The sequence below is a fragment of the Triplophysa dalaica genome, chromosome 7, assembly GCF_015846415.1.
Source record: "Triplophysa dalaica isolate WHDGS20190420 chromosome 7, ASM1584641v1, whole genome shotgun sequence".
Classification (NCBI taxonomy): domain Eukaryota; kingdom Metazoa; phylum Chordata; class Actinopteri; order Cypriniformes; family Nemacheilidae; genus Triplophysa; species Triplophysa dalaica.
Genome location: NC_079548.1, coordinates 11,774,398 through 11,800,460, shown reverse-complemented (window position 1 = coordinate 11,800,460; position 26,063 = coordinate 11,774,398). Strand labels below are relative to the sequence as shown.

The 26,063-nt window shown below is 37.5% G+C and overlaps 3 protein-coding genes across 3 annotated transcripts; 2 read left to right on the top strand and 1 right to left on the bottom strand.

The window, feature by feature from the left end:
- Positions 1 to 1,176: 1,176 nt before the first annotated feature.
- On the top strand, positions 1,177 to 8,812 carry zgc:195001 (uncharacterized protein LOC567531 homolog). Its single transcript, XM_056751785.1, has 5 exons — positions 1,177 to 1,231; positions 6,991 to 7,026; positions 8,001 to 8,063; positions 8,146 to 8,285; positions 8,402 to 8,812. The coding sequence occupies exons 1-5, from the start codon at positions 1,177 to 1,179 to the stop codon at positions 8,810 to 8,812; spliced, it is 705 nt and encodes a 234-aa protein (XP_056607763.1).
- A 685-nt stretch (positions 8,813 to 9,497) lies between these two features.
- Positions 9,498 to 13,820, bottom strand: akt1s1 (AKT1 substrate 1 (proline-rich)). The gene is made up of 6 exons (XM_056754014.1): positions 13,683 to 13,820; positions 12,459 to 13,110; positions 12,110 to 12,353; positions 11,936 to 12,019; positions 11,620 to 11,786; positions 9,498 to 10,846 (listed from the first exon to the last, which is right to left on the bottom strand). The coding sequence occupies exons 2-6, from the start codon at positions 12,849 to 12,851 to the stop codon at positions 10,709 to 10,711; spliced, it is 1,026 nt and encodes a 341-aa protein (XP_056609992.1). The 5' UTR covers positions 12,852 to 13,110; positions 13,683 to 13,820; the 3' UTR covers positions 9,498 to 10,708.
- Positions 13,821 to 16,021: 2,201 nt separating this feature from the next.
- On the top strand, positions 16,022 to 24,586 carry tbc1d17 (TBC1 domain family, member 17). Its single transcript, XM_056753743.1, has 17 exons — positions 16,022 to 16,122; positions 16,816 to 16,911; positions 17,609 to 17,686; positions 19,056 to 19,173; positions 19,333 to 19,519; positions 20,161 to 20,272; positions 20,364 to 20,534; positions 20,636 to 20,761; positions 20,866 to 20,969; positions 21,206 to 21,300; positions 21,509 to 21,625; positions 21,709 to 21,809; positions 22,153 to 22,252; positions 22,402 to 22,499; positions 22,603 to 22,719; positions 22,825 to 22,911; positions 23,862 to 24,586. The coding sequence occupies exons 1-17, from the start codon at positions 16,096 to 16,098 to the stop codon at positions 24,045 to 24,047; spliced, it is 1,920 nt and encodes a 639-aa protein (XP_056609721.1). The 5' UTR covers positions 16,022 to 16,095; the 3' UTR covers positions 24,048 to 24,586.
- The last annotated feature ends 1,477 nt before the right edge of the window (positions 24,587 to 26,063 follow it).

Below are 26,063 nucleotides of genomic sequence, written 5' to 3'. Positions count from 1 at the left end.
GGTTAGGATGTCTCTTAAAACCTCCTACACATTCACTATACACACACAATATACTGCTTTAGCTAAACATAGCATACAGTTGCCATCTTTCAAAATTCCACCGCCTAACTCACATGCCTTCAAAGAGAGAGGAGCTTATGAAACAAGAGGACTGCATGGAAGGGATGCTATTTCTTATTACGATGTTAAAGAGAGAACAGAAGTGTTAAGGAGAATAGCGTGAAAAGAATTATAGGTGGGAGGACGAGGGATACACCTGTTTCATTCATCAGGAATGAGGATACTGACATAATAACAACAGTATAAGGACTGAATAGACTAGAAACATCCTGATGTGATTTGAGATGAAGCCTTATATCTGTAATTTCCAATAACATCTAGAGCTTCACTGTTTCTCTGACTACGCTGCACTTTTGCTGCATCAAATATCACATTCACAAGCAATTGAAGTGATTAGATTTTTGGAGGCCCCCTAAGATTTCGCATCCAGGAGCCAAGACAAATGGTCTACTGCCCTGTGTCAACACCACTTGATTTCAGTGAATCATTTATTACCTTCAACAATTCAAACGGCTCCATACCTTGAAGGTGTTTTTAGAAATAAGATTACTTTTTACTCCCTCCAGGAGGCCAAACTGTTCTGACTGTTCATACCAAAGTTGTTGTGGATACATAACATTTGCCACGGCATAAAAGATGTGAGAGTAATGCGAGCCCAATGTCAAACCCTCTGATGAGCTATGAAACTATACTTACTTCTCTTTGTATAATGTGTTGCATTTATTAAACTCATTTGCTAAATTCTTTTAGTTTTCATTGAGATTAGTTAAAATCACATGCTGTGTCTAATGAAAGATTTCTTTTAGAGTTTGATTACACATTTTTTATATTCCACTTTTATCGTCCAAAATATTTTATTGTTTAAAAGTTATCAGTCATAGATCAGATTTATATTGCATGTATAGGTAAGCAAATGTGCAATATGTCTTGTTGTCCTACTGTATATCCTTTTATTGACTCTTTTGATGTTAAACGCATGACATCTCAGCCACGTGCTCATCACATACACCCCCCTATAGGCAGTGTGCTTGACACCCCCCCTTTCTCAGTTTGAATAAGAGGGAACTTTGACACTGAGAGAGCTTAAGAGTCGAAAGACGCTCATCCATACCAGCAATGCCCATCATTACCCCAAGCACCAACGGAATCATGCCTGAAGTAAAGAAAGCAGGTAAGGTCAGCTGTTTTTTGCATCCCCTGTATTTAGGATTTTTTATTGTCAGGTTCACCACTACACCTTTTTTTCTAAACAGCATTTTTAAATGAATGAAAATAAGAATTTTAATAGCTTAAAATGTAAGAGTAGATACTGATTTTATTTTAAATAATATACTATAATAATGTGTAAAATATTTAAGATTGTTTTTATTGTTTTTATTGTTATCAAAATAATAAACATAACCTGATATATAATTTATATTATAATAGTATATTATCATGAAAATATTCACACAAGTTGACATGGTACATTTTAATACATATTTTTATTCTATAAGTACACTTGTACAGAATCTATGCAAATTGTTGCTGCCTGAACATAACATAATATAAACAGATGTTTTGCGTTGCTGCAATAAAAAATTGGAAATTGTTTCAATCGTTTTCATGTATTAAGGTAAAGACTTTGACAGATTGATCACATGCATCATTTTTTGCAGTGTATTATGGTATATTGAAGCTACATGACAAAGTATTTGTCGTCTCTTCTTACGTTGTGCATGGTACTGAATCTCACTGACATATGAAATGGTTTCTTAATGTAAAAAAAATGTGCGTCCAGTTGTGTTAATGCGTAATAAATCAATAATAATAATTCAATGCAGACTATCAAATGCACCTGACACAACCAGCCATCTCAACCCCCCAACCCCCAACTCAGGATGTACAGTATTTAAAGATCTGGTGACAGTACCCAAACTAAAAGTGTCACCACAATGCTGTTTTGATTGAATGTTATTATGAGAGTTGTGTGTTGTGAATTCTCAGAGACAATCGAGATCATAGGGAAACAGAAAAGGCTGGACAGCATGAGGAAAGGGCACCTTGTGCATTACTCTCCTACTATTAGTCATCCAGCTCTTGTGCAGCTTAAGGTATCACAGAAAAATAATAATAGTCTTTACAGAGCAGCTCTTTACAGCTGCTCTTTTCAATCTTTCACCAACAAACGGTTATAAATCAAGAGGAAAGTTGACTACGGAAGACCTTGTACAATCTCTTTCAGCTCTGCCTACATTTCAGGATAAGCATGTTGTCAAATATCCTCTAGGCTTTATGAAGACTTAAAGTGTCTTTTCACTTGCGCTCTATTTCAAGAAGAACTACATCAGAGGAACAGAATGTTGTATCGAACCTAAAACATTAAAATTGCATTAATTATGAGAGTTATTGCATTGTTGCATTAATCAATCATAAATCTTTATAGTCAAAAATATGTAATGAATTAGAGGTGTTGTAAATAATTTAAGGAAATGAGAGCATTGGAGAATGAAACTGACAGACACATAAAATAATGCCAAAGTGAAGCGATCGATTAGCATCAGATTATCAAATTAATTTATAATTAATTTACAGTTTTTCATAAGTTGTTCTCTAAAATGATCATATAGTTGTATCGTATCACTTTCACACGTCGCCTTCAGCGTGTCTAACTCATCCATCAACTCAACAACAATCTCATACACACACAACTTAAATTTCAAGTCCAAGTTCAATTTCAGGTTAGTGTTCATAAGTGGCATACTGAAAAAAAAGCATTAATAATTTTTAAAGTGTTTCCAACATACCTGCGCAGTGCATACAATAAGAACTTCTACACCAAATAAGCGATATTGAAATAAAATTAAAAAAGCTTTTTCCTTTGATTTCTAATGTTAAATCTCTTTGATAAGACCCTCAAACAATTTATTTTTTCTTATAGTACGTATTTATTCCGGCAAGACTAGAAACCATATGTGCATTTTACACCATGAGTTTGTAATTCTTAGCAATTTAGGTCAGCATGAAAAACCAGCTCTCTCCAATGCTAAAAGATCTGATCTAACCCATACTTGAGAACTTCTCCCATATGCCGGGATAGAGTGTCTTTCTCCTGACTGTCTCTGATAGATTACACCTCTAAAATTTCCCTTTACAGACATGAATCCCTCTATTTGTGCATCTGTCTGTTCATGTCATTTTCCGTCGGGCCTGTTTCAAGTAAGCAATCAACAGAGGGCCGACACTCACCATGGGGTTTTCAACACGTGGCAGGAATCAAAATCAAATCCATCTCCTTCATCCTCAAATCATCATGCACATCACATCGATCTAACTATCAAATAAGAACCGTACCGGTGTGCCAATTGCGGCAGGTTGCATGGAAGGAGTTGGCAAAGCACACCACAGACCTGTCCAACACAAACAGCACTGTCATTGAGAACCAAAGACACCAAAGCCTAGGAAAGACCCTGAACATCATCAACATAGCTGCCAAAGCTAAAAAAAGTTGAAGTTCAACAGTGTTACACAACAGAAGAAGATTCTTAAGCCGATCACGGTTGTTCAAGTTCATGTCATGCCAATATTATGTTAGAGATGGTATGAATCCGCTGAAGTTTGTTCAAGCACAAAACAACATGTCAACAGAACAACATGTCAACAACAAATCTGACTATGATTAATGTTACATTTACAAATCATTTTGAAAAACACAATAGGATTTCCCATTGTGACACCTTCTGGGATTCTACGATGAATCCAGAATGTCCAAACTAAAGAAAGTGGCATTCAATTTAATAGCATAATACTGTTTATACATAAACTCTTAATCTGGGATTTTTATATTAAATCAACATTGTAGATTTACTGATGAATTATGAAGCTATGTATACATTTACATTTAGGCATTTGGCATACGCTTTTATCCAAAGCGACTAACATTGCAATGTCCTGTACATTCATACATAGGTATGTGCAATCCCCTGGGATCGAACCCACAACCTTGCGTTTTTGACACTATGCTCTTCCCACTGAGCTACATGTATAAAAATGTTTACACAAAAGATAACTGATACATCTCTTGCCCAGACATCGTGTACAACTGAGCTCAAGTCTTGTATTGGCATCCTCTTCTCACAAAACACCACGGTCGATTTGCCACAAGTAAAGACATCTATACTCTCACCTCATATTGCTTATAATAAACTTGTGTAATTTAATCTTTTTTTTAGACTTTTATACATTGAAATATATATTTATATTTTTATACTTTCGATATTTTACAATTCTTTTATATCTTTACAAATAATATATTAATATATTATTTTACTTTTAAATAATTGTATTATTTTTCAAAATATTTATATCATTTTAAAACATTTAAATAATTTAAAAAATATAAAATTTGAATTACATATTTTTTAGATCTTTTCGAGAGTCAACAATCTGTCGTGGATGGATGTTACAAAATATTGCCTCTCAAGTCAATATATTGTTTGGTACATGCCAGTTTAATTAAACAAAATATGCCACTGCCCAACATGCAGTATCACTAATATACATTATGGCACTAACTTATCATGTCAGTGTCCTACTTTGTATGTTTGTATGTGTAATTTTGGAGCCTTACTCCATGACCAGGGATATAGAATGTAGTATGTTGGCTGTCATGCACTGCCACCCCCCTCTTGTTCTGAATGATTCACTCCATACCAGCCCCTATAAGGAAAAGGCCCTTAGAGAGGATGAAACGGGCTATTACTGATGGAGTGACCTGTCAGCAGCAGATGCTTATCTTCAGCCCTGATCTCTTTACCACCTTCAACCCATCCCTCTATTTCGATGCATATTTGCATTTGGATTACATTCACAACATGAGTAACTGGATTAATGATCTCAGCCCATAACATAACAACGAGCCAAATTCTCTCTGTCATATTTGATTAACCTCAATTTGTTCTGGGCTGTATCTCATAATTACTTGATGGCCTAATGGGCCTGTCATAACATGTATAGAGCGCCTCATTGATAACAGCTACCTACAGATGTTCGCTCTCAAAGGTTTGTGACCTTGTTGAAGTATGGGATAAAAGATGATGATGCCGACAAAATAAATACAGTTTGTTCTCAGTGATTGTCAACCAGGCCACAAACCGTGGTGGAGGTCTTGAACAGGTGTAAGAGCTCCCTGTCCTCAATGCAGTGCAGCTGACCCTATCACTTAGGGGTGTGCTCTGTCACGAAAACCCATTATACTGATGTCAGTCAACCTCACCCTGTACGAATAGTATCTATAGTTAGTCGGGCAGTAGGGACAGTTCACCCAAAAAGTAATTCTGTCATAATTTATTCACCCACATGTCATTTAAAACCTGTGTATGACTCTTTCTGCTGTTGAATGTAAAAGATTGTATTACTATATGTGAAATGCTTTAGTAGGTTTGTGTCTATACAATAAAAGTCAATAGGGTCAATGTTTACCAGCGTTCGTCAAAATATCTTTGTTTGTGTTCTGCACAAAAGAGAAAGTCATACGGGTTGGTAATGACATGAGGGTGAATGCAGGTCAACTGTAAGCATGACCCTTAAGATATGATTATATTTACATGATTCAGTGTGTGTTATCAGATATCACTGAAAGTAATACAAAATGATGTCATTATACTTTTATTAGACTCTTCTGACTTACACTACACTTACAGTATTGCGGAAAGAATCCAATAGAGGTCACAATGGTGATGGAAGGATGCACACACTCAAAAACAGGTGTCAAGAAAAGGGTCTTTACAGTAATACAAATAGAACAACCGATTCATAAATGTTTTCTTATTATAAAAATAACCCTTTCCAACTGATTTTTTTAACATCAGAGGTTCTTAAAGGAACAGTTCACACAAAAATAAAAACGCTGTCATTATTTAGCCTACTCACGCTCTAGTTGTTTCAAATCTGTATGCATGTCTTTGTTCTGATGAACACAGAGAAAGATATTTGGAAGAATGCTTGTAACCCAACAGTTCTTGGCCACCATTGACTACCATAGTATTAACATTTACAATGGTAGACCTGTTTGCTTTCCAACTACTTTTTTTTTCAGGACAGGAAAAAAAGTGGGTGAGAGAGGGGGTGGGATCGGAAAAGGACCACAAGTTGGGACTCGAACTTGGGTCGCCTGGATCACAACAGCGCCATATGTCAGAACACTAACCACAAGGCTATCGGCTCAAACAGCTTTCCTACATTTTAACCAATACAACATTGGGGCCCATTGACTTCCATTGAATATTTCTCAAAATATCTTTGTGTTCCACAGAAGCACGCATCATACACTTGTTTTATAGGACATGCGGGTGATTAAAGATCTTTATTTTGCCAGCCCGTCCTGTGCTATACAGCACATGAACACATTTGTCACACTTAAACTGACAGTCATCTTACACGGTCACCAAGAATTATTATGACCCAAGGGAGGGGCGTGACAGAGATTCACAATATCAAAACGAAAATTACAGAGCTCAGACATGATTCTGAGAATGTGCTGGACAAAACCAACTGTGGATAGAAACTGTGCGTTAAACCTGTAAGCAGAGTGCTGGGCATAAACATGCCAACACCACTAACACTTTTGAAATGAGGCACAGCAGAAAGAAAAAGTATTCTTGGAAACTGGTGTCGGAGCCAGGGATGTGTTTGTGGTAAATGTAAGTTGAGGCCTAGCATGCTTCTTATGTAACCTTACCCCTGACAGGCATGGGTAAACTATATGATTCAGTGCTAACAACGGCAGGGGTACATGAATGACATACCTCGTGGTGATATATTACACACCATAGCTATAGAAGGGGGACTAGAAGGTATGATATGGAATGTAGGACACGAGGAGTTAATAAAGGCCAGCACTGGTTGTAATTCTTTGATTCGACTGACCTTTCTACATTTTCATCTCCACAGGAAGAAAAGGATCAAAAGCTGATATAAAACCTGCAGGTATCTGACATCTACAACATAGAGCAAGTCTATTCACCAGTGAAAACTGTTATTTAAAGTTGCCATAAGCAACTTCGTTTTTAAGTTCGTTTTTTTGTTAACTTTGGCTAATTTAGACAAACCCACATGTACAAAATGACTTACAGGCAACGTTTCTTATTGCTTAGGTTTCTGGGTGCTCCCAGACTTCGGGATGCAAAAAGCATATTTATTTCACATATGTGACCCTGGACAACAAAACCAGTTTTATGTGACAATTTTTCGAAATTGAGATTTCTACATAATTTGAAAGCTGAATAATTAAGCTTTCTATTGATGTATAAGTTGTTATGATATGATCATATCTGGTGGAGATATAACCGTTTAAAACTCAGGACTCTGAGAGTGCAAAATAATCCAAATATTAAGAAAATTGCCTTTGAAGTTGTTAATAAGAGGCACTGTTACTGGCCATCCCCTCAGAAAAATAAAGTTTTGATATATTTAGCATAGGGAATTTACAAAATATCTTCATGGAACATGATCTTTACTTAATATCCTTATGATTTTGGGCATAAAAGAAAAATCAATAATTTTGACCCATACAATGTATTTTTGACTTTGACTACAATGTTCCTGTGCCACTTAAAACTGGTTTTGTGATCCAGGATCACATATTAACACACTGACATAAATGGAAATACACTATTTTTATAATAGAACAGATGTCCCGCTTGAACACATACACTTACATCAACATAACACGTAAATCTGATAATATGGTTTGCATGTGTGTTAATGGCCATGACATTTTGAAGGTGAGTGCAGGGCTACTGCTGTCTTCACAGCTATCTAAATGGTGTTAATGGGCGAGGGGGTCATAACACAATGTAAGTCACATGAAGCTTAGATAGGTTCTGTCAATTAAACAGGATCTTGCGCTTACAGTAATACTTTAATTACATAGCGTGGCCTCTTTCTTCTCTCCATTACAGAAAAGGCACCGCCATATGACCCTGACATCCCAGAACCCAATTCTAGAGATGAGCTGATGAAATGTACGTGTGGTACAAACACACACTAGTTTTATTCATTGTTTTTGTTATACAGTTGTTGCACATGTACTTTTCTCTCTATCAGTTTGGATGAACGTCTCTCTGGATGACAGAACTGCTCAGAAAACGTTGTGGCTCTCTGAAGGTGGAGCCAAGGTGTCACGTATGTCTGAGGAAGTGTGTCCTGTTTTAGACAGACCTGAGAGATATGAACATTCACCACAGGTATATAAGTGTCCGTATTTGTCACTTCATGACATCTTATGTTTAATGTACTGTATGCATAAAACAAAAATGCAAATTTTCCTTTAATAACATATTTCTGCAATGTTCCTCTAAAGGTGCTGTGTAAGGAGGGTGTTTTGGGCAACCGTGGGTATTGGGAGGTGGACTGTGAGGGCTGGGTGGTGCTTGGAGCAGTATGTGAAAGCACAGGACGAAAAAATAAGGATGGTCCGTGTGGCATAGGAGAGAATGAGCTCTCATGGGGTATGGGCTGGGCTGGCTCCTGCTACCATGTGTGGCACGATGGGAAAAACATGGAAGTCCAAGCTCCCCTCTGTCCCACCATTGGCATCTATGCAGACCAGCCAGCTGGAATCATCAAGTTTTACCTTGTGGAGGATGGTGAGAACGGCTCCAAGCAGGTCAGACTGATCCATCGGTTTCAAACAGTAATCAATGAGAAGCTCTACCCCGGTTTCTGGGTGGCCAGGCAGTCCTACTGTTGGATTCGGAAGAAGGATCAGTAGGAGAGTAAAATCATGAAGGGCTGGGGAATTGTTGGGGGGGAAAGGGATTAAAAATTACAAGAGAAGTGATACCAAGTGTCATATTAATTTAAAAGAACATCAGAATACTTTGCTTGTTTTTCAAACCCTACAACGTGATTTCCTGTAATTCAGTTAACAACAATATAATGAGAAACACTTCTGTAAATCAAAACTCTTGTGTTCTAACATGTTAAAATATCAATGGAAGTTATTGCCAGCCTGTTTTAAATTCACTTTTATTACAATCAGCTGGGTTGGCAAAAACACATATGAACACTTTTACAACCAAAACAGTCATGGTGAACCTACAAATTAAATCTCATTGTTACACACAAATTGCTTTATTTGAACAAGTTTCTTTGTGTAGTATATACTAGTGATTTGAATAGTCGTTTTGTGTTAAGGATCTAAATAACTTTATATTGTTCAATAAGACAAATATATGTCAGACTTTTAAGTATCTCTGTTCTTAAAGTACTTAATAAAATAACCATTTGTGTTATCGGATTACTGTTTATGGTCATAAAAACAATTAACGTATGTTGAATATACATGCATAACATACTTCACATGAAGGATTAGCACTGCCCTCTGCTGTGCACCTGAGGCATAGTCTTTACACATTTTGGTTGAAGCAAGAACTTCAGAAACGTAGGAGCAAAAATAAGACAATTCAACAACAACTGTTTTATTCAAAACGCATTTACTTAAACATCAAACAGCTGTGAAATGTTTGAGATGGACATATAGTTCAATTTTGTAGTGTTGTAAACCTTCCCATTTAGACATCTGTCTGGTTCAGAGAAATTATGACACTGATCAACAGCACAACATTGTGCGTCCTTGCACGTCAAGCACATTAAAATGCAAAGATGCACCTACAGAGACAGTTCACCTAAAATTACAATATCTATCATGCCGTTTCAAATCCATACAACTTATTCTTCTTTCGAATACAAATTGAGAGTCTTTCTTTAAGTTCATTAAACGGAAAAACTGGGTCAAAGTTTTTAAAAGCGTTTTTTGGGTTCCTCAAAGTAAAGTCATACAGGTTTGAAACAACATGAAAGTGACAGAGATGTATTTTATTGTGAGAACTATCCCTTTGTTTTACAGTCGAAAATTCAGAACATTTGTGATCTCAAAACTTAAAGTTGTCAGAACCTTCAAATCTAAACTAAACCTGAAAAAAAAGAAATGAAAATCTTCTGGACAGTATTTGAAATAAAGGCAAGTGCAAACAGGTAAAGAGTGACATCATTGTATGCCTTTACATCTACTCAGCATTGGCAATCTTGCCAGGGAATATGGACTACTGAACTCACCTGAATTTAGTAGTCTATATTTCTTATGTACATGTAGTGAGCCAATGTACAATGCACCCCTGTTGATAGAATTGTTTCTTTTTACTGATCGTATGTGAGCTTATTTACACACTGAAAACACTTCTGCAGAGGACAATACTGGGAGTGATTAGTCATGCAGTGATGTTCATTTGGTCAGTTAGTGTTTCTCAAAATAAAACGCACTACACAACTAAAATCTGCCCTAACCGTTTAGTCTAAACCCATAAGTTAATTCTTAACTTCTTTCAATTTCGCCCACTCGTCCTTCTGCAAAAATAAACGTTTTCTATTAAAAGGTTTTGTCATTTTCTGTGTGATTTAAATACTTATGATATTCAAGAGAAGTTTTAGGTTTTGGCAATGTCGTTCGCTAAAAATATCCATCAAACCATGTTTCACTGTGTCTTATAAACTTATAGACTTCCACTCAATTCGCTTTCACGCACAAACAAGTTAACGGCTGGACTACCCACCCACCCATTCTCATGCAGACACACACTCAATCCTACATCCACACAATTGTCTTCTCTCAGTGCTTGAGAGAAAAGTCTCCCGTATTAAGACGAGGTCGCGGCAGTGCTCCAAACATCTCGGTTCCATCGGTGGCCCCCGGGACCAGCAGAGCTTTCATACTGGCAGCTATGTGGTCTAAATCTGCACAGCCCACCTAAAAGACAAAAGCCCATTTCCATCAAACTGAACACGAGTGTGATTACACGGCTACTGAATGACAGGAATAAAAATCTATATACATATCAGGCATTCTTATCATTTTTCACAAAAAGACTAAATGTCTGTCATCAGGTGAGCTGAAAGGATAGTTCACCCAAAAGTGAAAATTCTTTCAGGTAATTCTAAACCTGAATGAATGACTTACTTCTGCAGAACACAATAGATATTTTGAAGAATGTTGGTAACCAAACAACACTGGTCCCCATTGACTTCCATTGTATGGACAATAAACCACAGAGACATTTCTCTAAATAACTTCTTTTGTGTTGAAGCGTCATGAACATGTTTTTAATGACATGAGGTTGAACAAATTGTGGGTGAACTTTCTCTTTAAATAGCATTTCTCCAGATTAACAGCACCAAGACTCAACTTGGACACCTAGTTGATTCTAACATTAGCTTGTGACAGAGTAAACAAGTCATTACAAAAAGCATAAACCTACTGATTGAAATGGTGCTTTTTAATTTTTATTCAAGTTTTACAGACATTTTTTTCAATATGGACTTTGGAGCCCATTTGGGTTTAAGACATCACATATGTATGTGATGTCTTATTGTGTCTTTTTAGCAAGGTTTGTACAGCATAGTGGTCAACTACTGTTGTTTTTATTGTGCTTTATAAATACATTTATTGATATGTACTCTATGAAATTAAGTGGAACAGCTCTAATTGTTAATGAACACTCATGGTGTCAGTGTGTTACTAACCCGTTCACCACTGTGGGAGTCACCCTGCTGGGCACGGTTGTTCCGGAAGCCCCACACTGGTACAGACACAGGCAGGGAACGTGCCAATGCCATGGGGTTTGAAGAACGAGTCAAGTGACCCATTGCCATGCCACGTGGAGGGGGAGGGGCTTCTTCACTCAGTGACCCTGACAGCAACAAAACAGATAAGATAGTAAGAGATTAAATAAAAAGCAAAACACAATTGGCCATTCAAAGACAGACATGAAATCTTGCTACTAGACTTATCTTCAGTTCAAAACTGAGCACTTAATCTATCTATAAGTTCAATTCTCACCATCAGTGCTCTCCTCCTCCCCATCAGATTCAAAGAAGGGCTCACAGTCACGGGACAGAGAATCCTCGTCCATGGAGAATACCCCTAAGAGCAGATTAAATTGATTTTACATTCAGATATCACTGCAACAGTACAAAACATCTCCCCATATCAGGACCTGACACATGAACATACCAGCCGATTCATTTAAGTTATGCCTCCTTTCATCCTCTTCTTCCTCATCCTCTTCCTCCAAGTCCACAATGTCAGTTCTTTCTCTTGCCTTCTCACATTCCTCCATCGCTCTTTCATGTTCTCCATTCCCAAGAAGCCCTACAGGCTGACCAATGGCAGCAGGTGAGCTGTAGATTGACGGGTAGCTCTGGGAATAAATTCTTGTATTGGGACTAACACTGCCGACTCCATCCCCAATCAGGCTCTTGAAAATAAACAATGATAAATCATGAGGTTATCATGAGTTCACTTTCTCAATTTCCGCAAATCTGAGATAAGACTAACAGGCACCTAAACAACCACCACTCACCAGCCTTCCGGAGGGCACGTCCACACCCAGTTTGGCTCCTCCCTCTTCTGTATTCAAACGTGCATGTCTCTGTGCCGTCAGTAAAGTGGTGGAGTGCAGCACTGCGATGTCATCCATGTACCTCCGTGAAGACTCAGCCAGTGCCCCTTGACCCCAAACGTGATATGCATAATCGCACTTCCTGCTTGCGGATGACACGATTCCGCCACCTTCGTGATTCCTTACTCCTTCACCTTCAGGCCCAGTGTATCTGAACTTCTTGTACGCAGTCAGAATAGCCAAATCACACCCAGACTTTTGACTATAGACCTCAGCTGCAGCAAGCAGTGCCAGCCAACTCTCCTTATGGTTATCTGGGATCTCAGGGTTAGAGGATTTGGTGACCGAGGCCATGGCGGGTGCAAAATAACCAACGGTTTGCAATGTAAAAATGCTGGTGTCAAATCGGGAGGCGTGTTATTTGCCTACTAGCTATTTGTGTCTCTCTCCTAGAATCTTTTGTTTATTATGCATGTATTTAACACTCTTTGGTAAAGAGAACTTGGTTTTGCTGATGGGACATCTAAAAGAGGCACATTTGTAATGAAGTGACGGTGTCTGCGTGCATGAGAGAACTAGGGGAGAGAGGAAGATCGTCACTTGCTGGTGTAACCTAGAAAAAACAACATGAATAAATAAATAATGTTTTAATACATATTGATGATCAAGACTACTGTTTGTTGTTATTCATGCACAATTAATTCACATAACGCATTTGGGTAGCTTAACAAAACAATTAGCTTGACACCCCCTTTTAATTTGAGGGGTAAACCACACCTCCACACGTTGCTGAGCTTTTGTGCCACAATAAAATCGATCTGCAGGCCTGTTGTGCATGCAGCGAATCTGTTTGTCTCTCGCATTTTCGAAGCAACGTGATACACAGCAAAGCCAACAAGAATGCTTTTCTTGTTTGTCAATGTCAGCTTTTTATTAAGTAGGTCATGTTACTGTCAAAATAAGTGGTAAAACAACGCGGTGTTTGCATTGCGCCATACACTGATTTTAAGCTTGTTGATTGCTTTACTAGTAATGTTGCCTGGCCAAGTCCAATTCAGGCCAGTGGACTACAACGTTAGCAACGCAGCTAATAGCAAATCTCGCGATTGCTCGTCTGTTAACGCTTTGCATGAAGAGAAAAGCATTTGATTCATTATAAAAAGAAAGAACGAGGCATTGACTTACACGCTTTAAATCCTCCCACCTCTGTCACAGTCGTCATTCAGTCCCAAACTTTATCAAGCCCTCTTTTGATCGGAGCCTCTTGCCTGTGACCGTCTCGTCTCTCCCCTAGACTCCAGCGCAGCGACGTGCACAGCGCTGTTTACAATAGAGAAAGACGCACGAACGCGCGACGGGCGTGCGCGTTCACATGCATAAATACCTAAATATGCAAGATTTTATAGAAAAATAATGTACATTTATGTCACCTTTATGTATCTAAATGCACTAATAATGATTTATATGAGATCATAAGAAAGCATTATTTTCTATTTTTTGGCAAACACCTTAATGGTTTTCCATGCACCTATTTCAGGTTTTCCAAGCACCTATTTACAAGGTATTTCAGAAAGCTGTGACATAGGCCTACCTGGGTAAGTTTAAAGATAGTTAGCTGATAACCTTAACTGTCTGTTCCAAAAAAGGAGATAACTTTCATGGTGTTTAAGTTACCATAGGAACTGACTCTCTGAAGATAACCTGCTCCAGAGCAGGTTATGTTCCAGGGTTAGTTCATTTCAAGATAATGTTACTGCGCTTCAGGTGTTGTCTGCGAATGTGTGCGCTTTTGATGAGCTTTTGAAGATTACGTATGATATAATAATTGAACAGCAATATTACAAATACATTTCCAGTTTCGCCCATCGCAGTTCAGCATTTTATCATAAACTTTATTATGTAACCTAAAAGTCTTTAAATAAAATAATGTGAGCTGTTATTATTAAACTAATTTAAGGCTCTATGTATTATATTGAATACAGTATGTATAATTTCAATTAGGTTTATTAAAACATCACAAAAAATCACTGGATGTATATGCACACCTTACGATTTCCAACAAATAAAGGATAATTTATGCAGAACAATTTATCGAGCAATTGCATATCATCTTGTCCACTTAATCTGCAATATTTGGTGCATTGGTTTAAGAATAGTTGTTGTTAGACAGCCAGAATAAAAACTCAAATGTTGCGAGTTTGATTCCCAGGCTGGCAGGTTTCCAAGGCTTTATTAGGTGACCAAAATGGGATTTCCTTAGGCATACAGTTCACAATCACATATTTCAATTCTTATTATAACTTTAAATCCATTTACATAATAAAACACATCAAAATACTGACATATTCCTTAAAAATGTTCTCAGCCTTCTCTTACGGTTTAGTATTGAAAGACATTTCTCCAAATTACAATTGGCCCTTCAGGATAGGCCTTTGCATCTCTTTAAACATTGGAAAGCCATGGCCTTTTAGCTAACAAAGTCAAACCAAAAATTAAAATGGATACATATGAAATACATTCATTTAAAAGGGATATACATGACATGTTGGAGCTGTAACTGTGTACCTAAAGTTTCATTCTACCACTGTCACAGCAGACCTTCCTCCTCTAATGCAAATGAATTTTCACGGTTAGTGTGTACTGAAATCTAAACAACATTTTTTTATTATTATGACAAATGTAGCAGTTTCTACAATTAAAGGAGTCTCCATTAATCACTAGCAACTGTTCACAAAAATTGGTGATACAAGGCAATGCCCGTTTTCACATAAACAAATAAAAGTCTTTTTTTTAAGAACAAAAGAGAGGTTCAATATACAGCCTACACAATTATCAGTGTAATTAAATACATGTAAAATACACTGTTAGAAACCCATACATGGTAAAATAACAAATCTAACAGAGATGAATACAATTTTTTAATATCTTAGTATAAATAGCATAAATCTAAGCTATCTATATAATTTATAGCGTTTATAGTTTTAATTCAAACGTATAATTTCAATTACACAATACTTATGTTTTTTAATTTAGCACTTTAACGATGTAGATTTAAGTCTTTTGAGTTACAAACCGATTTGTAACGTTGTTTCACACTCAAAAACTTTAAGCTTCTTAACCATCTCCATGGATATTTGTGAAATATGTGATTCATTGGCATTGTCTTCAAGTCGCTCCTGTAAGCGCGCATTAACTCTGGCTAACTTGCGGGAGGTTGTTTAAACTTACCCTTCATACGTGTTCTGGAACCGACAAATCCCGAGAAAACAAGGTTTGGCTTAATCAACCCAGAGTTCAGGGTTTAGCTTTCTCGAATACACCCCTGCTGGTGTTTATGAAAATATAATTAATCAATAATTTTCTGTTCACACATTTGGCTGAAGGGATTGTAGACCTCAAAACGACAATTTTCTATCATTGGGACAGACGAATGACAAAATATGTATGTGTATTTGTAAAACGAATAAAGTCACTATTGTTACAGAAAAGACAAGTTCACAAGATCTGTGTACCCGATTGGCTGCTACGGAGGGGGCGGTGCCCTACATGACAGAACGGAAGTGAGATTGTTTTGGTCGAGCTACGTAGCAGCATAGGTATGGAGGCGAAGCAAGAGAGTCACAAGGTGAGCAGTAAGATTGAGTTTATATGGACGTTTTATATCTGACATTATATGCGCCAAAATTCTACGTAACAATTTGATCTTTTCACGTGTTAACTTTCACTTGATTTAGGTGTTTTCGACAGCTTTAGCTAGTTAGCTAGTGCGCAGTCTGTTGACTGGCTGTTGACAGGGAACGCTCGGGTTTGATGGTTTAGTCACCATTGTCATGCATTTGTCATCGTCATGTACTGAAAACAGTTACATCACTGTCACAAGTGTAGCTTATTGGAATGTTATTGATTCACTTAACTTGTCAAACCAGTAAACTGCTCATAAAATCTGGGTTGTTATGGAGAGTTTAATGATCTACTGTCGATTTCTCTCTTTGCTGTGCACGCGATAAATAGTGTATGTTATGTTTAATACAAGTGTTCATCATTGATACAAGTATATAATTCTTACATTTCTTTTCTTTTCTGACTTCGTCAGCTGAAATGTCAAACAATTTAAGTATATAAGGGAATTAATAACATTTTAGACCTAGTAATGACTTAGTGTTGTGTTGTGAAAACACAACATTTACATTTTTAATCTTTTTTAATTCTTTTAAAAGGAACAAACTATCTTAACCTCAATTTTTTAATGTCTTAAATCAAATCTGTGTGTTTTGTTGACAAGTGATCTTTAAAAGTGTTGTATCATGTCATTTGTCAGCTGATTTTTGAGAAGGAGGGGGTTTTTCTCCACACCAATGCCAAGAGAAGCAATCAGGACACAACCATCCCCGGCTTTATTCGGATAGTTGAGAGGGTAAGATCTGAATGTATCTGTCTTTATCTAATAGTTTCCGCATAGGCATTCTGGATAGGAATCAAATATGTGACCCTGCACGACAAAACCAGTCTTAAGGGTCAATTTTTTTAAATTGAGATTTTAAAATCATCTGAAAGCTGAAGAAATAAGCTTTCTATTGATATATGGTTTGTTAGGATAGGAAACTATCTGGCGGAACAACAACTGTTTACAAAGCTGGAATCTGAGGGTGCAAAAAACAAAATATTGACAAAATCGCCTATGAAATTGTTTATCTGAGGCACTGTAGCAGGCCATCCACTCACAAAAATAAAGTTTTTGTACATTCTCGGTAGGAAATGTATAAAATATCTTCATGGAACATGATCTTTACTTAATATCCTAATGATATTTGACAAAAAGAAAAATCAAATAATTTTACCCCTTCAATTTTTTTTAGCGATTATTAAAAATGTTCATGTGCTACTTAAGACTGGTTTTGTTGTCCAGATTCACATAATATCATCCATGTTAGTTTGGATGTAACATGACTCTAAATGGTTAAAAATGGACACTGCTACCTACTGCAATGGACGCCATGAATAAGAGGGATAGACACTTTTTCTTAAGTGATGACAATAAAAAATTAAACAGCATATGAAGCCTTGGCTGGATATACTTCTTTTTTTTTTATACTTCATTTGAACTCATGCAGGATGGGGAGCCAGCATTGGAATGGAGCCCTATTGAGGAGGATGGGAGAAACGCTCCTGCTGTCTTCTACACCAAAAAGGTTGGTAAATAAAGACTTACAGAATTGAACACTTTTGTTGCTTGTTAGGGTCAAAGTTTACATACTTGATTGGGGTGGCGGTGTAGTTAATCTTAGATCAATATTTAACAAAGTTTTTTTCCATTTACTTGGAAACACTTTCTCCTATCCCATCCTAACATGAATAGACTAGAAATAAACTTTGGGTTGATTTCCCTAAGAAGTGTAAACACTGTTGTACTACTTTTTGTTTGTTTGAGATTGGCTCAACCGGCATCTTACTATTGGGGAGGGGATTATGTTTGTACAAGCAACAGCAGGTTCGGGGAGTGTTTGGTTAACCACATTTACCAGTTCTGTATATTGTGCTATTTTAACCTTTAAAAGGAAGTCACCCAAATCACCCAAAAGTATCTTATAACATTCACTGGGCCTCAATCATGTAAATGTTTGGATTCATGAAAATGTTTGTATTTCAAAAATTTTAGCTAGTACGAAAGAAATTTACACCTGCTCCCTATCACGTGTAAATGGTGCTTAAACATTCAAACATTCTGTATTCTTTTCGACAAACTGATGACACTGTGTTTTGATGCACTATGTATCATAAGGATATTTCACGAGTTTCTTTACCCTTTCTTGTTTAATTTTTTACTCTATAACTTTGGGTAAAGTACAGAGCTCGTCACTGTCATGTTTTTCACAGCCGTCCAATCACAGTGGAGGAGAGGTGGGACAAACACTACGTTTGACCAACCATCATACTTGTACAACATAACAATGGAGAAACTATTATTATGGGTTACTGCATCTTTATATTCAGTAATATTTTTCAAAATAAGATACTAGTAACATTTCACTGCCGTGAATATTCCAAATCACACCAACCAAGGCGTCTCTGGAAAACGTGCATCCTCGAAAAGAGATCACAAGCGCCACCAGCTGGTCGTTTTTAGGCGTGCACCAGGTATTTCAGATGGCTTAAAACGCCTTTGGTTGCCACAGTTTAATTTATTAGTTTATTGTTAGGCATATAGCCTATTAGTCTCTTTTATTTCTAGTAGTCTGCATTTAGGTTATATAATGTAGCCAAACTTGAGAAAGGAGTCCAGAGGATCCTACCGTTTTCATAGATAACTAATTTGCGTAGTAGTAATTCATAGACAGGGATTATGCAAATTGTGAATGAGCATGCATGGGCACCCTGTTTACGAGTGATTGGACTTCATTAACATACACACTTTTTACAATCAAATCTGATGTTTACGAAGTATTTGTGAATCCGATGGAAAGTTTCCAGGAAGGTCCTTTTTACGTGCAAACTACTGTACATTTACATATATGCAAATTACAAATGTTTCATGAATGAGTCCCATTCTGTTTTTGAAAGGATGGGGAGGAAGGTGAAGAAGAGACAAAGTTTGACCCTGGCTATGAGCCAGACTGGGCCGTCATCAGTACAGTCAAGCAGAACAGACAACAAGTCCGTTCACCAGTTGTGGAAACAGGTGCTGTTCTAAATAAATATTCATCTACAATTAACTTCTCTATTAGCTGATTTTTTGTGTGCATCTTTTCCCCCAACACACTAATTGTAAAAGAAAGTTGGTGGGTTTTTTATATGCACTAACATGTATGAACATTGTTGCACCTTTATCTGTTGGCAGGTCACTGGAGCGCCTTCTCCCTACCCCTGTCAGAGCTGTACTGCCTAAAAAGAGCGCGGTTCTCTCTAGGCAAGAACTTCCTGGTGCTGACCACCAGAGGGGGCGATCCTCTCCCTCCACTGCACTTCCATCGAGGGGGCACTAGAGAGCTGCTCTTATCCATGCAGCGGTACATCAGACTAGCCCCGTGAGTCGCATTCAAATTGTTCATATTTCTCCTCCTCACAGGGCTTAAAGATATCCGGCACCCTGCCGGAAAAAAAAATACTTATTAAATATGATATGAAAGCTCAAGTTCATAAATTCGCCTACCAATGGTATGAGAGGAACAAGGCTATCAGTTTCAACCAAACAAACATAACAAGCCTAATCTGGCAGGGGTGCATATTTTTCGGCACAACACCGGAGTGGAGAGATCACGTTGGAGAGTACTTTAGCAAGCGAAAAGTCAGCAGGAACGGAATATTAGACTCAAACAAATGAAAAGAAAACCGCTCACTGCTGACTCCATAACCTTTGTAGCTTTAATGGGAATTTATATTGTTTTCGTTTCACAGGTTGTAGTGCAAAATTTGCCAGTAGGAGTTTAAAAACGGTAAATAAACCTGCTTCCACTTATCATTATTAAAAAAACGAGCTCAACAACGTGATCACTTTTGCTTTTTTGAGGGCTCATTTATGCTTACTTGCTTTGACCAACTGTGATCTAATTACTATGTGTTGTGGATGTGACTTGTGCCATATCGTCACCATTACCTATGAAACAAATTATTAAATTACTGCTTACTACATGGTTACTCTCATGTTGAATTTATGCCCACGCTCTAGGTCGCCCCTCGATGGTAGACTCTTTCTGGCATACCCGCATGATTCTGGAGCCCTTTCGCAGTCGTTTGATGAGCTGCACCTTTTTGACGATACCAGTGCAGACCTTGTCTCTGTAAGTCTATGGCCTGTATGTTAAATTTTATTTAAGTGTGGTTTTCTAAAGCCAGAAACACAAACGTGGCATCTGATGGTTGTACGCACAGAGGTTCATTCAAGACCCTTACGCCACCACGTTTGGCGGGTTCTCCAAAGTGACAAACTTCTTCCGGGGAGCACTCAGACCCCCGGAGTCACCCCTCGGTAACCGATCGCCACAGGCTGGTCATGGTCCCCACCCGAGTGATGAAGAACCTGGCTTTGAGCTCATCACTTGCGTGAGTCACGGAGCATCTCATGTGTCCATCTAGTAGTTATATGAATATAAATGTTGATTTGGTGCATAAACATTAATAATGAGCCTTTGATGTTTCTCAAGGGGGCTGAGCTCGGACCCAGACCGGTTGTCGAAAGAGGAGAACCATTGAATGATTTTGATCAGTTTTTGGATTCAGAGGGGCGTGTCACAGATCCACAGCGAGTCAAAGAGCTGGTGTTTAGAGGGGTGGGTCAATGTTTTTAATGCATAAATGTATAGAATAATTCTGGTATGAACTGATAATAAATCTTCCTACTAGAAAAAAGTTTTCCTTCACATTTTGTTTTTAGGGCATTGTTCCATCTCAGCGGAAGGAGGTGTGGAAATTCTTACTAGGATTTTACCCATGGAATAGTACAACCAAAGAGAGAGAGGACATTCTGAGAGTCAAAACGTGAGCTTTACATTTCCATTTAATCTAAAAAAGGCTTCAAAATTTTAACTGCATTTTTTGCTCAACTGATTATTGGAATTTTCTAGCCTTGTTTCAGCACATGACATGTATTTGTATCAATCTGCTAAGAATACACTGATGCAATATGCATTCTGTCGTGCTTTCATACATGTGTATACCAAAATAAAAATACATTCTTCTAAAAAGTTGAATGTTTGTTGTTCTGTTTTAAACAGAGATGAGTATTTCAGAATGAAGGTTCAGTGGAAATCGGTTAGTGAAGATCAGGAGATGAGGAACTCTCTCTTCCGAGGACACCGCAGCCTCATAGGTCAGTTTATTTGTCTGTCATCCCACATGCTGGTCCTGTCCTAAATGTCCCAACTTGAGAATGGGTTCTGCACCAGCCTTTAAACCTGTTGAAGAACATTAAACCTAAAATGAAGAACATAGTAGCATAATTTGATGCATTTTGATTGGTTAAGTGGAAAATTACTAATTTATGAATTGAATTTGTTGTATTTTACTGATTTGGACAGAACGGGATGTGAACCGAACGGACAGACAACATTCCTTCTTTTCTGGAAATGAAAACCCAGGGCTTGCACTGCTACACGATGTCCTGATGACATACTGCATGTTTAACTTTGATCTAGGCAAGTGTGGGGGGTGTATGTTTTTCCACCTAATATCCACCAGAGGGCAGTGTTTCATAAAATTCTGTCTTATTTATTTCTAGGTTATGTCCAGGGGATGAGTGATCTACTAGCTCCTCTCCTTTTTGTTACTCAGAATGAGGTGGAGTCCTTCTGGTGTCTGACAGGCTTTATGGAGCTTGTGGTCAGTAAACACTCTTGTTTACAGACTCTGTATTGTTAAGTTAATGCAGGGCTTCTCAACCTTTGACTCCGCAGCCCCCCATTGTATTCAACACTATTCAAAGGCCCACCTCCCACTCACAATAAAACTGAAAATTTCCTACCCAGTGAAATATATATGAGCTTGACGTTAACTGGAAAAAAATTATTCATTATAAAATGGCCAAACAATTAGAAACATTTTAATGCTCATGTTAAAATATTAGTAATTTTGAGGGCCCCATGGAAGTCAGCTGGGGTCGCCATGTTGGAGGCGGACCCCCTGTTGAGAACTACCGAGTTAATGAGAGTTTCTGTTTCCTCAGCACCAAAACTTTGAAGAGTCTCAGGAGGCCATGAAACAACAACTCTTTCAGCTCAGCCTCCTACTACGAGCAGTTGATCCAGAGCTGTGTGACTACCTGGGTAAACACAAATATTGTATATAGTACATGTGTTTTTTTATATTTTATTTACATACAAAAACATGCAATGCCTTAAAATCCTAAAGCTAAAATAAAATATCTGTGCGGTAACAAGATTAACATTCCTATCTGTCTCTATCTCTCTGTCAGATTCTCAGGACAGTGGCTCGCTTTGCTTTTGTTTCCGATGGTTACTGATTTGGTTTAAGAGAGAATTCACTTTTGAAGACATTCTAAGTCTCTGGGAGGTAAGAGAAGTCCGATTTGTAAACCACAAAACGTCAACCCTCTTTCACATTTATTCACACTTTATTGTACTCGGTTTAAAGATCCTCCTACAATGTTTCTCAGGTGTTTTGGACACGTCTGCCCTGTGAAAACTTTCACTTACTTATGGCCTGCGCCATTCTTGAATCACAAAGACAAGAGCTAATTGGATCAAATCATGACTTTAATTCAATACTTAAGGTTTGTATAGAATTGTTTTAGTTTGTGGAATCAGAAAGCCATTGGAACATAAAGAGTTGAATCAAGTTACCCAGATGTATTTTGTGTGTGTATGTTTGTTTACAGCACATTAATGAGCTGACCATGAAGCTGAATCTGCGCGTACTGGTCTGTGATGCAGAAGCTATTTATTTGCAGCTGGCCCATTGCAAGGTGATTCATTTTTGCAGACACTTAGTCCATTAGCAAGACAAAATACAGATGTAAACAATACAAACAATTAAAAAAATCAGTTATACCAATGTTATCTCATACTTGACTGGTATCGTACAGTACCACAGTAAACCCAGGGTTTGACATCAACATTATATTAAATGCCGAGAATAATCTAACTGACATGTAAATTTATACATCAGATTTCTCATTACAGCCGGAAAGGGTTGAACCCATGACTCACAAAACAGTTCACTTGCACTGCTCCACCTTGGCTTTTTCAACAATATTATAAGCAATTCCTGAAGCTTACTTTTTAAACCCACAAATGCCCCGTATAAAGAGATGTGCAATAAGGTCTAAAAAGGTTTATCGTTACCTCATCAGAACACATATAAAATTTTGAATTCGAAGCGTACACCATAAACGGAACAAACATGTAGAAGTTGTTAAAAACCAGCACTACTTGGAGGAGAAAAAATAAATGATAAATTAAATTGTCACTATACATTAAAAGGGGCTTGCGAAAGTAACCCCCCCGCCTCACTACATTACCTACTTTAAATGCAGCTGAAGTACTATTGTCCCATTTTATCTGCATAGTTTGTTTGGCACACCAATATCTCAAAATTCCTAATAAACTATTTGTTTTAATTTAATAAACAACTTTTCATGAATAACTCCATCAAACGCCTTTGAGGCATCAATAACACTGGGTTCACACCAAACGCGAATTAAGCGTTTTGCGTGAGTAATTAACAGACAAAGTCAATGCAAAGACTCGTATAGACGCAATGATTAGTCGATGTAATAGTATTCTTTCAAGAACCTTAGATAGTACACAGGCCAATGCAATTGGGTGAGATGGGACAGTGCTCAAAATTACCATATACATGTGATATATTATGTAATACATACCATGCAATGCTTAATACCTTCTCTTTTCTCAGGAGCTTCCTGTAAAAGTGCAGGAAGTCCTAGGATTATATGTCCCATCAAAACCAGCAGAAGAGAATCCACACTCGGTGCCAAGAGAGACTGACAACCTGCTCAGCCAGTCAGAGGTCAGAGGAGCTACAGCCTGCCAGTCTGATAATGGCCAGACACCACAGTGCCCACCTCCAACATACCCTTGATTCATGTAGTGAGCATTTTAAAAGAAATTTAATTCATACATTTGTTTCTGAAATTTTGGTGAACGTAATCCAGAGAGAAATCTACAACTGCAGCAACCTAATTAGAAAATGAGACTTTTATACATTACTTTCCTGAGAGAACATTTTCAACAAGCTGTCTGTGGTGTGTGAATGACTGATGCAGATAAAGTCATGAAACAGATGAAAATCATACATCCTGTAATGCTTATAGTGTGTGCATAATTTTACAGCTCACAGATTACTACATATTTTACCCATTCATATTTTTCTTGATACAAAAGAATTGTATATCTCATTGTTGATGTGGTTATATGTTTTTGAGTTATTTTTCTTCATGCATTTGTATGTTATTGTATATTCTAGTTTTTCTCATTACCTGTCTCAACTTTTTCATTCTTCATAGAGATTGTAATGGTCACTTTTATTAACAATATAATGCCGTGCATGTAATGTGGCTTAAACTTGTAATTGCCGTATAATAATATTAATTGTATAGAATAAAATACATATAGGAATTACGTGTTGTGTTCTTTGTTTTTTACCATGGTGCGTTTTTCACATGAATAAAACGGTGAACTTTTGTAACTGACCTTTTGTTGAAAATCAGCCTGGTTACTCTTTATTTTCTGGTAAGCACCTTACTAAGCAAATCTGACCATTATTATTATTCGTGATGGATTCATGTATTTGAGCATACCATGTGCTATTATTATATAACACACAAAAAAAAAATCTGTCCTCATTTATTAACCCTCAAAACCAAAAAAAAGGTTTTGTGTTCATACAATGGAGTTCAATTTGTTGGTGATCAGCATTCCTTAAAATATCTTCTCTGTTCTGCAGAAGAAAGAAATTCATAAAGTTTTGAAATTACGCAAGGGCAAATAAATGACAGAATTCTCATTTTTTGCTGAACAATCCTTTTAAGAAGACTCAACAGAAAACACCTTACCATCACTGACATTTCAGATAAATGTAAAAGTGTAGTTCTTTGTGGCTATGTTTTCCCTGTGCTTTTCTTTTTCTACATTTGTTCTAACAGATCCTCCTCACCTATGAGGGTGAGCAGAACTGATCTGTTCAAAGAATTTTAAATGATCTTCCAGTTAGCACTGAACACATTAAGAATGACTCAACTTTTATGTGTCTAAGATGATAACTTTTAAGTATTTAAGATGAGTGCTTCAGAAAACTAATTTTCAATATTTGACATATGTTTTGTTAAACCATGAAAATTCATGTTTGGAACTGAACGACACGGCCCATGTGTCACAAAGACAGCACCAGTGCAGTCTTCGCACAAACACATTCACACACTCCATCAGCAGGTGTCTGATCGGGGTTAAAAGATCAGGCTAAACGGGGTCACTGTTCCCCACTGTCCTAGCAAATGAGGTGGAAAATGAGGGGTGGAGAACCACGCCTCTCTCTCAGAGACTTTCTCGCTGCTCTTTCTGCTGTCGGTCCTCCTTTTCTCTCTCTCCATTTCTCCCTCGCCCTCTTTTTTATTTTCCCACTGTGTTTCTTTGAATACAGCTGCAGCTTATGAATTTAGCATGGCACTTAAACAGCCCTGCGATCTGCCACCCTTCATTGTGTCATACACAAACACACTCTTTCCCTCCTGAGACTCATCTTGTTCCTTTCATGACCAGCGTGACCTTGCTTTTAAAGGGGTAAAGAAAAAAGTCTAAGTGCCTCATTCAAACTCAATCTGCCCTGAGTTAAGCTCTAGTTTTCAGGGGATAAGACTGTTTGAACAGCTCTGTAGTCTCTCAAGTCACTCTTTGTGCATTTGAGAACTTTATTTGGTTTTGGTAAATAATAGATGTGTGATTGAGCCTCTTTGGCTTTGGTTGAGTTAGAACTGACTGTTGACTCTTTTTTGACTCTAAGGGCCAGATTTACTAAACCGTAAACAATCCACCGCAAATTTTCCCTGCGCGTCTTGAGTTAATACAGATAGTCGTATTGTTTACACCAAAAGAGGCGTTT

Excerpts from the sequence above, each read along its gene's own strand:
- zgc:195001 (XM_056751785.1), top strand. The coding sequence starts at position 1,177 with ATGCCCATCATTACCCCAAGCACCAACGGAATCATGCCTGAAGTAAAG. Across the intron at positions 1,232-6,990 it reads GCCTGAAGTAAAGAAAGCAG|GAAGAAAAGGATCAAAAGCT; the intron begins GTAAGGTCAGCT and ends TCATCTCCACAG. Across the intron at positions 8,286-8,401 it reads GATATGAACATTCACCACAG|GTGCTGTGTAAGGAGGGTGT; the intron begins GTATATAAGTGT and ends GTTCCTCTAAAG.
- akt1s1 (XM_056754014.1), bottom strand. The coding sequence starts at position 12,851 with ATGGCCTCGGTCACCAAATCCTCTAACCCTGAGATCCCAGATAACCAT. Across the intron at positions 12,020-12,109 it reads TAACTTAAATGAATCGGCTG|GGGTATTCTCCATGGACGAG; the intron begins GTATGTTCATGT and ends ATCTGCTCTTAG. Across the intron at positions 10,847-11,619 it reads ACTCCCACAGTGGTGAACGG|GTGGGCTGTGCAGATTTAGA; the intron begins GTTAGTAACACA and ends TTTGTCTTTTAG.
- tbc1d17 (XM_056753743.1), top strand. The coding sequence starts at position 16,096 with ATGGAGGCGAAGCAAGAGAGTCACAAG. Across the intron at positions 20,535-20,635 it reads GCTTTGAGCTCATCACTTGC|GGGGCTGAGCTCGGACCCAG; the intron begins GTGAGTCACGGA and ends ATGTTTCTCAAG. Across the intron at positions 21,810-22,152 it reads CAGGCTTTATGGAGCTTGTG|CACCAAAACTTTGAAGAGTC; the intron begins GTCAGTAAACAC and ends CTGTTTCCTCAG.